Raw genomic sequence first — 10,884 nt, 5'->3', positions numbered from 1 at the left:
ACATGTTTTTATCTGGTAAAAAAAATATTGTTTTATTTATTTATTATAAATTTAACCCTATTGGTTAAAATTTTGGAGTCTTTTTTTTTTTATTTGGAGCCTTAGGCGACCGCATTTCTTGCTCCATCATTCAGCCGGCCCTATAAGTGGGTGGGTTTACACATATTCACGTCCTCAAACATTGGCAATTATAAACATAGTAGAGAGAGAGGAAGGCAATTTTTCCCTCCCAATTACAAATAGGCAAATGCATGAGATACATATACTCCACATACAGCCATTTAACTTCCTTTTCACACTTAATTCATTTATAACTTACATTTATTCAGCTTCTCACATCTATTCATTTATTTCTTGCATAATTTGAATCATAAACACTAAATGATCTTGAATATGTAATATACGCTGATGAGTACAATGTAAGTAAACCTCTGAACTAATAATCCACTTCAAGTTTGTTTCTAAACAGAATGGCAGCAACCAATGCTCCCTTATTGAGGAAGAAAATTCCAAAACACACCATTTTGAGAAATAAAGGCATATAATCCCTCAAGTTATGGCTTCATTGAGTACTTTATCAGGCCAGGAATATGAGTGTTCATAATGTAGTCTTCCCAGTCAATACATTTTGGATCAAAGTCAAACAAATGCACATCGGCATCACTCTCTCTTGCTGCCACTCGTAGCTTTTCAGTGTTGGAATCATCAAATCTGTATTGAATTAAAAAGCTATTATCTGTTGATACATTGATAAGACGACTGAAAAATTAAGCATTAAAATAAATAATACTCACCTTCCTGTAAAGAATACATATGTTTTGTAGAGTTCAACCAATCGCATACCTACTTTGACCTTCCTCATACGATCAATATACATGTCCCGATAGTACTGGCAAAGCACTTCATTTGCTAACCATAATACCTTTAAAGAATAAAGTCAGAAAATAGAAATAATGATATTATAGCATAGAGAATATGTAAGAGAGAGAGAGAGAGAGAGAGATTGGTGTTATTTATTTATTCGATATTTTATTGTGTATTTTAATGGTAGGGTCTGGGTTAAATACGTGTTATTTATTTATTGGAAACGGAACTATATATCATTCTATTAGACATTTATTATGATTGTATTTATATATAAAATTATATATTTTAATTTTTAAAGAAAATACAATATAGAATATTTTTAATTGAGGGTTCAAATTTAGAATAGAATTTAAATTTGATTAAAAATATAGAATAGAATAATGTGTAAAATTGTGAGACATCTAAAGCTATATTACAAGATCAACCAAATGCCAAACAACTTCAATTTTATATATACAAGAAACAAGGCTTGACCACATTTCTCTTGTGAAAATTAAACATTATATTTACATACATACATACATACATATATATATATATATGCGTGCTTGCACACACAACACATATTTTCCTTGACATTCCAAGTTACCATGGTGAGCCCATTAATCAAAAATGATATTTTGCACAGTAGAATGTTCTCAATTTTTCTATTAAATCTAGAAACAAGTGATAAAGATGTACACTAAGTTTGGATTGGGAGAGACAAGAGGTGACTATTGGGGAATGGAGAAATGATTTGAGAGGATTTGGAGGGGTTCTCAAACCCTTGTTTAATCCCTTAAATTTGTGAGAATTTGAAGGGGAAGGGATTCAAGTTTAATTAATTTTATATACTTCCTATTTTGTCCTTAATATTTCCTTAAGTATATAGTTAAATAAATGAATGATATAATTACTAATTTCTTTATGCATTTTCCTTTCCTTTCCTTCCAACTCTACAACATGATTAGAGGATCAACAACATTGAATCTCCTCTCCTCTCTTTTAATTTTTAAAACATCCAAGTAAAGGGAAAAATATCTACTCCCCCTTTTCACTCCCCTCCGCTCCACCACCTGTCTCTCTTATCTTCTCCCATCCTCTCATCTCCTTTCAAATTTCCAAGCAGAGTGGAAAGAATTCATTTCTGTGCCTATAAAAATATAGGCATCTTTCTTAGTGTTTTACACTTTTTTCTCCCATGAATTTAAAAATGAGAAACTATTACTAAATATGGGAACCAAATTAAAATGCCTTACACTTTTATTTTTCATGTATATAATCTTGGTTACTAAGTAAAAAACAAACCTTCAACGGCAGTTTATATCGAATAGCCATATATGCATGAAATCGAGTCATACTGCTAAACACTGTCCCCTTCCCGACTTTGATTGATTTCCCATTTTTACCAATCCACGGATTTCTAGTGAAGTACCGGAAGAGGAATTCTTTAAGAGTATATAATTTCATTGGATTTCTCAACGAAGAACCAACATGGAAGATGATCTGAGAAGACTTATTTGCATGAGCCACCATGGCCACAATCATAGAATTTACCACCATGTCTGCTGGTATCTGCATGATTTTCAAATTTTCATACTGAATATATACCTATTGATAAGAGTAAATATGTACAAACACAACCATTGAAGCAAGAGCAATAGATGTGTGTCTACATGTGCTTGCATAAAGAATGAAGAATGAGTTTAACTCACTATATCTAAGATTGACTTAGGATGGGCTGTAAAGCATTCCAATTTTCCTTTAGCGTAGGCAGAAATTACTCCATCAATGGTTCTGTAACAAGAAAATTAAGTGTAACAAAACATGAATCACTCACGAAAAGAAAAAAGACAAGAAAAAAAAAAAATCAAGTTAATGTTATTTTCTTGAACCTCGATTACCCAAAATTCTGAGCTTCTATAATTTCATGACAAACTATGATTACCTTGTGCCTTCAATCCAACCTGAAAATGGTTCTTTGTAAGTACTGGTTACCATGGTGGGTCGTATGATGACTAGGGGAAGATTTTGATTAAATTTTCCTAAAAGCATTTCTCCCATTGCCTTGGTATATGTGTAGGTGTTTGACCATCCGTATAGTTTTGCCCTAGCAGTTAATAAAAAGAAAGAAATATAATTAAAAAGAGGGATCAAATAATTAATTTGCTAGAGAATGGCTTCATTATTATTTACAAAATTTGAGTAAAGGTAAAACTTAAATACAGTACCTTTAATATTATTCTATGCTTAGAGTAATGTTATAATCACAAACTATTTTACAACATTTTTACAAAATGTTGATGTAGTCTACCTCTTATTGGTTTTCATCTAAGGCTACAATGAATATTGTTTTTTCATTTATCAATAATCACTCACCGTATCAGTAGTTTGTAAAATATTTTATAAAATAATTTGTATCTCTCGCATTATTCTTACCAAGTAATGTTATAACCACAAACTATTTTACAACATTTTTACAGCATGTTGATGTGGCCAATCTCTTATTGGTTTTCATCTAGGTTCACAATTAATATCACTTTTTCATTTATCAATAATCACTCACCACATCAGCAGTTTGTAAAATTTTTTGTAAAATAGTTTGTATCTCTAGCATTATTTTTATCGAGCAATATTACAGTCATAAACTATTTTATAACATTTTTACTAAATGTTGAAGTGACCAACGTCTTATTAGTTTTTATCTAGGTCCACAATTAATATCTCTTTATTTAATTTCTACCATCTTTCTAATTAATTATCTCTACAAAGGCATTAAAAACATCTCCTATAGCTAGGTTTTTTTGCCCTAATCAATGACAAAACCTGATGGATTAACTGGATTCTAATGGTTAGTAAATTCCTTCAACATTTCAAAGCTTGATGGACTAGTGTGTGTTTGGCAAAAATTAAAAAGTCAGCTTATTTTACTATTCAGATTATTTTTGCTACTATTTATAGGTCCCACTGCACTTTTTGGTACTATTCATGGGTCTCACTATACTATTTCAGTTAACTTTTACTTTTATTTACAGTACTTTCAGTAAAAAGTTTTCAGTTTCAACAAAATAAATGGATTCCAAACAGACTCCTAATGTTTTGTAAATTCTTCTTTACATCACCCAAAGACCAGACTACGTACACCTATGAGACCTAAAAGTTTCCTTCATGATAAACGTAACTTTTAATATTATAGTCAGGAAACATAACTTTGTTAGATTCAAGAAAAAGACAGTGCTGATCAGGTCATATTATGTTAGATTCTGAAAAACCTTTCAATGCCAAAATCCTTCATGGTGGATATAATTGCTTCATTCGTGGCGCCTTGTGCTTGTAGTCTATCCAGGTATTCCTTCACAAGTTCTTTTTCGGCATTGATATCTAATTTTGAGGTTCCTTTTAGCGTGTCTCCCATGTAAAATGGGCTCTCTAGTATGTTCCCTCCCTTCTCGACGCACACATAAGCTATGAAACAACAACAATAGTTCATTGATGAGAGCTCATGTTTTACTATATATTCCAATGACGGATAATTTTGCATTGCAGATGACAAAAAAAAAGAAGATAATTCTTTTTGCACTAGCAATCATTACTTGACGTTCAAAATAGCTAATTAGTGTATAAGGGCAGAGTTCAAGTCTACACTGACCGGTTGATACATGGAGAAGCACCTTCAATTTAACACAATTCTGCGCAAAGCTCAAAACATGCAAAGCTCCATATGTGTTGATGCCCAATGCAACATCATATCTAAAAGAGGAAAGAAAGGAATAGAAAAAGTAAAGAAGATTTATATTTTATTGTATGACTCTTTTGATTGCTCACACATTGTTCATTGTTACCTTTCATCAAAGTTCGTTGTAGCAGCAGAATTTAAGACGATGTCTATTTCTTTCCACATCTCTTCTCTCAATGTACAATCTTTGATTCCTAAATTCTCGTCACAAACGTCACCAGAGATAGGAGTAACCCTTTTAGAGATAAATGATTCTAGATTTGCACCCAAGCTGTTTCTTAGTACCATAAATAGGTCCTTTCCTAGTATCTACAAATAAACGAATAGATATGATTGATTAAACGCAAGGCTCTTAGAATAGTACAAAAGTACATTAAAAAAAATGGTTAAACTTTGTGCACAAACTATTTTATATAGTCTAAAAATTAGCTGAAATTATGCCTTTAAGTCATGATTTTAGTTGTTTTTTGGGTGTGTGTAAAACTATGTAAAATATTTGTGTGTAATAAATACTTTAAAAAAAAAAAAGTATTTGAACCTATTTAGTGTGTATAATATTATAATGTAATTAAATCCTAGGAAATTAAATAATTCTCGAATTAAAAGAAAGATTAAAAAATAAATTAACCAATTAAATTTAGGGTCATTTTTTATTTTATCCTTGATGTTTAAAAGTTTTGATTTAGTTCTCATTTTAGTTTTTAAACATTAGAGAACAAAATAAAAATTTTCCTAAACTTAAAAGTTTAACTTATAGTTTAGTCTAAAGGAAATCATGTGTTTTACATGTAAAAACTAAAAACCAATAGTTCTGCGCATTCATTTTATTGCTTATAAAATTAAAAAGAACCAAATGGGTACCTCATTCCGAAAACGTTGTGTAGCAGACTTGTTGTCTGAAGTTCTCAAAAGAAGATAGAGTTTTTTCACATTTGGTTGGGCCCTGAGTATTTTCTCCACAAAAACTGTGTCAATTTATACAATCAAAGTTATCACTTATCATTAACACCAACATCCTTTAATACATGCAGGCACAAAATCGTTAACAAGAAATACAGGGAGGTGGTGCTATATAGTATATACTATAAATTAGTGGAGCCAAGTGGAATTTTTCAGGGAGAAAGAGAGAACCTTTTGCTAGGAAGCCTGTGGCACCAGTGACTAAAATAGTCTTGTTCTCAAAAAATGGAAGTATACGTTCCAACTCCATGAGAGAAGAAATTAGAGACGAAAGAGTAAATGATGATGATCTCAAGCAAAAAATAGGTGATTTGATTTCTAAGGCGGGTTTGAGAGTCACACCTTTCTTTTCTTTATATATATATATAGTTTGTTTTGGCACCTTCCTCTCATGTTTCTTTACTTTTTTGAGAATTGATTGATTGCATTGAAGTATAGTCGGCGAGTTGGACTACAAACCATCAAATCTACATTATCTCGGTACCTAATTTACATGGCTGTACCGAGTTCTCAACGTTCTTAATAATTATAATAAAAATTGGTAGTTCGTAGTTGTTTGTTAGCTCCTTTATAATTATCAAGGTTTTCAAATCTTTCATTGAACCGTAAAAGGGAGAGGTTCAAAGTTTTTAAAGTCGAACCGAGGTTGAATCAAGATCGAACCGTGATGACATCATAATTAATTTAATAATTATTTAAATATAAATAAATATATTAAATTAGTATAAATAGAAATTTTAACTAAAATAAGGATAAATAATTTTATACGTATATACACTTAACATTTTTGTTGGAGCTCTTAAGTCATGACAAATCTCATTTGAGTACCCAATAATTTTTATTTTTAATTTTATGAGACCCATAAAATGGTTAAGGTAGAAATTGGTCTACCCATTCATGGCCAAGCCTATTTGATAATCCAATCAAAAAAAGTTTTATGCCCAAGCCCATTTGAATAGTCAACCATTTATGAATTTTTTTTTTTTTTTTAAAAAGGAATCCTATAGGATGCCCGCCTTTTTTTTTTGGGACTGAAACAGGTAGAATCATTTTATTAAAAGAGAAAGTAAAATAAGTATAAGATGGTCAATGGGCTACAATAGGCTGATCAACTAGCTCAAGCCCGTGGACAAGACATACACCATTAAAATACAATTCAAAAAATCTAGCTAGGATGCCCGCCTATTTAAAAATGAGTTAAACACAAAAGTTAAAAGTGCTTGACAGTAAAGCATTAGTGGTTGACAATAAAGCAAATATTAGTGGCTAAGTTGAAGCAGCAGAAAAAGGAGACTCCATTTACCAAAAAAAAAAAAAAAAAAAGAAGAATTTAGCGTCGAAAATGTAGAAACAATATCATAAAAAACACAGAGGGAGAAAGCAAAACGAGTGCGAGCAAGACAGAGAAGAAGAACAAGAAGATGGGGGTGCGATCTCAAGTCTGATAGCGTCTCACGGCGGTTGAGGTTTCAACCTTCAACATGGTGGTAAGCTTGTAAGTACCAAAATTTTTTTAGAAAAAAACCTTTAACGATCTGATCTATAAGAACCGTTTACAGTTTTGAAACTCGGAAGGTTCAATCGCGATTGGCACGGTTCATTGAATTTCTTGCAAAGGCCGGTTCTTGGAGTTTAAAGAACCCTCTTGATGAATAGTTCTCGGTTAACCCAGTCGGACCGTACGGTCAGGTTCGAGTTGAACAACCTTGATAATTATAGGTTTACTTTGTACATACTGTTTGACAACAGGGATCAATGGATCATACAGCAAAAATTAATTCTAATCAGAGTGTGTTTGCTCTTATACCACTTAATAGGCCAAGAATGTATTGACCATTTAGGTAAATTAACCAATTAATTAGCCAAATGAATTAATTAAGTCAAATTAACATGCAATACGTGTGGTAGCACAAACAAATCACTAAATAACTAAATGTAGCGAAAATTAAGTTGACAGGGGTGATTTGTTTACGAATGGGGAAAACTACTGAGGCAAAATCCCACCAGGTGAATTTAAAGTCACCACTCCTAAGAATCCACTATTATCAAAACAAGCGGTTACAAGTAAAGGAATCCCAGTACCTTATACTAACCTACAATTGAACCCTTACCCCAATACACAATTGGACTTGTAATGTAGGGACAATCTCTCCTTTCAATGCACGGCTCTCAGTACGTGCCTAACCAATCAATGCACGGATCCCAATACGTGACTAACACACCAACTTGAGAAAGATGTTGACTACAAAGTTCTTCAGTTTATCAACACGATGAAGATCAAGAAGCTCTTTGGTTACAAAACTCTTGGCGTACAAACGCAGTAGCTTCTTCAAGAGAAAGATGAATTATGGCAAATTGTCTCTGGTAACAATTTGAGTGAATAATCACTTTGCATCAAGTTGCATCAACTTGGATGACCCTTAAAATAATCCTTATATATGTCTAGGGTTGTGAGAAAAGAAATCCTACACAAATAGCTTGGATATGTGTGAAAAACAGATCTGGAAATCTGAATTTCATAATCCTCAATAGATACAGCTGTCGAGCTATCTATCGAGCTTCAAATATTAAATATCGATAAATACATTTGTTGAGCTTTAATGTGCAACACTTCTTCACTTGATTCTTGGACAGATTTGCATAACTTCAATACTTGGACTTGAACTCGAACTCTTGTTTCTTGAAGTATTAAACACATCTTAGATCTACTCAATTACAAGTAAAGTGCATTTTATCACAGGATTAGCCAATTCTATATGACATATGTTCATAACATGTTCCACATATGTCCTAACATCAACTATTTTTTGGAATTTCCATTTCACATCCTTTTTCGGACTCTTCTTCTTCAAAGCAATATTCCTTCCTTTTGCATGTCTCAAAATTTGATGAGAACCCATTTTATTTTCTCATTTTTGACAATTTTCCATTTTTTTTTCCTTTGTTTTTTTTTTTTGTTTTTTTTTTTCCTTCCTTCTTTAAATTCTCACACAACCACCACATAGAAACAAACTAATCAAATTCCATCTTGAAACACTATGTTAAGGGATTTAAGAAAGAAAGGCTAATTAAAAGACTCAATAAGGTGACTAGCGATAATGTGTCAAAAAAGAAAAACACATATACGACACAAAGTAGACAAAAATGGTCTAATCTCATCTCTCAGAGACTAGTATAGTTCATTCAACATCAATGACTTTGAAAGATTCAAGTGTGGCATAAAATTAAATATTTTTTGTTAGGACATATGTGGTTCAATGTTAGGAACATATGTCAACATTTTATGTAATTGGCTAATCCTTTGACAAAACGCACTTTACTTGTAATTTGGTAGATCTAGGATGTGTTTAATACTTCAAGAAACAAGGTTTCAAGTTCAAGTGTTAAAACCATGCAAGTCTGTCCAAGAATCAAGTAATGAAGTGCTAGATTTCAAAGCTCGATAGCTAGTATCTATCGAGGTTTAAAAGCTGTTAAAGCCCATGGCTCGACAACTAGCTTAATAGATGGCTATTTATCGAGGTTTATGAAACTTGGTTTTTCAGAGCTGTTTTTCATCCAATCTGTGAGTATATGTTTGGGCTTTCTTTTCTCACAACCCTAAACATATATAAGATTATTTTAAGGGCCGTTAAAGGTTACGCACAGTTGCACAAGTGTGAAGCAAAGTTTTGTTCATGAAAAGTGTAACTAGAAACCTAGTTTGCCCTAGTTCTTCTTTCTCTTGAAGAAGTTGCTATGTTTGTACACCTTAGGGTTTTGTAACTAAGCAACTTCATGATCCTCATCATGTGATGAACAGAAGAATTTTGCAGCCAACATCCTTCTCTAGTTGGTGATTAAGTCGCTTACTGAGATCCGTGCATCTATTGGTTAGTCACGTACTGGGAGACGTGCATTGAAAGGAGAGATTGTCACTACAGAACAAATCCAATTGGGCATTAAGGTTAGCGTTCAACTGTAGGTTGGTATAGGGTACTGGAATTCTTTTACTTGCAACCGCTTGTTTTGATAATAGTGGATTCTCGAGAGTGCTGACCTTAAAATCACCCGGTGGGATTTTTGTCGTGTAGGTTTTCCCCATTTGTAAACAAATCACCATGTCAATTTATTTTCTACTGCATACTTTAGTTAATTGGTGATTTATTTGTGCAATCACGTGCTTTGTATGTTAATTTGATTAATTAATAAACTTGGCTAATTAATCAATTAATATATCACAAGGGGTTAATACATTCTTGGCCTATCATTTTTTTTTCTTGGCCAAAAGAAAGAACAATGAGACTATAACAAGGGAAATATGTTACGCACTTCCAAATGAACTTTAAGATTAGAAAATAAATAAATAACCCTCCAAAAATAATGATTGGCTCAAAACTCACAAAGGTTACAATCTCCAAATTGTTATCTTCAAGATTTTCTAATCACTGTTATCCTCGAACAACAAGTTGTGTTTGAGTGGCTACGTGCATGTGCAATGAATTGAGCATGAAAGCAATGAAATTCTTTAAGCAAGAGTAGTATAACGAACTCAAAACATAAACCTCAAGCTAGGCAAAAGATATAAATATATATATATATATATATATATTTGGGTACTAAACAAAAGACAATAGAAAGATAGAAATCTATGTACATCCCCTCAAACCTAAACCAAACATTGTCCTCAATGTTAAAAATGATACCCTCAAATATATTTCTTGAATGAAAAGAGAGCAAAATATTAATATGTAACATGGGAACCAAGTAGAAACAAGTAAGGTAAGGAGAAGGAGGAGACGTACCTTGATTAAGTTGATTGTTATAAATTTTAATTTCTGTCAAATATCCGCTAGAACAAAAGAAAATAAAAATAAACAAGAAAATAAACACAAAGTCTAATCTAGAAGTAGAAATAAACAAGAGAAAAGGAAAGGAAAAAAAATGCAAACTTGATAAACACAACTAGGATCAATCCTGATAAACAGGATCATCCTAGAGGGTTTCTTCAACTTCTAGAGGCTCAAATTCTAAAAATGGTTTCAAACGTTGGCCATTAACTTTAAACATATCACTATTTTTAGGATTCTCAATCTCAATAGCACCATGGGGATAAACAATGCGAACTATGAATGGACCTGTCCATCGAGATCATAACTTACTTAGGAAAAGATGCAAACGAGAATTATAAAGAAGAACGTCCTAACCAGGTTCAAATGATTTTCTCAAGATGTTTTTATTGTGAACCATTTTCATTCAATCCTTATATGATTTGGCACAATTGTATGCATCATTGCAAAGCTCCTCCAACTCATTGATTTGGAGTTTCCTTTCAGCACCTTCTTTGTCAAGATCAAAATTTA

At 32.2% G+C, this 10,884-nt stretch overlaps 1 protein-coding gene across 1 annotated transcript; it reads right to left on the bottom strand.

Moving 5' to 3' along the window:
- Window positions 1-371: 371 nt before the first annotated feature.
- LOC126722000 (alcohol-forming fatty acyl-CoA reductase-like) lies at window positions 372-5,866 on the bottom strand. Its single transcript, XM_050425140.1, has 10 exons — window positions 5,714-5,866; window positions 5,444-5,547; window positions 4,689-4,891; window positions 4,496-4,596; window positions 4,119-4,311; window positions 2,795-2,956; window positions 2,562-2,643; window positions 2,155-2,421; window positions 795-922; window positions 372-711 (listed from the first exon to the last, which is right to left on the bottom strand). The coding sequence occupies exons 1-10, from the start codon at window positions 5,790-5,792 to the stop codon at window positions 555-557; spliced, it is 1,476 nt and encodes a 491-aa protein (XP_050281097.1). The 5' UTR covers window positions 5,793-5,866; the 3' UTR covers window positions 372-554.
- Between the last annotated feature and the right edge of the window lie 5,018 nt (window positions 5,867-10,884).

Source organism: Quercus robur, chromosome 1, assembly GCF_932294415.1.
Source record: "Quercus robur chromosome 1, dhQueRobu3.1, whole genome shotgun sequence".
NCBI lineage: Eukaryota > Viridiplantae > Streptophyta > Magnoliopsida > Fagales > Fagaceae > Quercus > Quercus robur.
This window is presented reverse-complemented; position numbering and strand designations above follow the sequence as displayed.

Excerpts from the sequence above, each read along its gene's own strand:
- LOC126722000 (XM_050425140.1), bottom strand. The coding sequence starts at position 5,792 with ATGGAGTTGGAACGTATACTTCCATTTTTTGAGAACAAGACTATTTTA. Across the intron at positions 2,644-2,794 it reads GGTTGGATTGAAGGCACAAG|AACCATTGATGGAGTAATTT; the intron begins GTAATCATAGTT and ends TTCTTGTTACAG. Across the intron at positions 923-2,154 it reads GATATAAACTGCCGTTGAAG|GTATTATGGTTAGCAAATGA; the intron begins GTTTGTTTTTTA and ends TATTCTTTAAAG.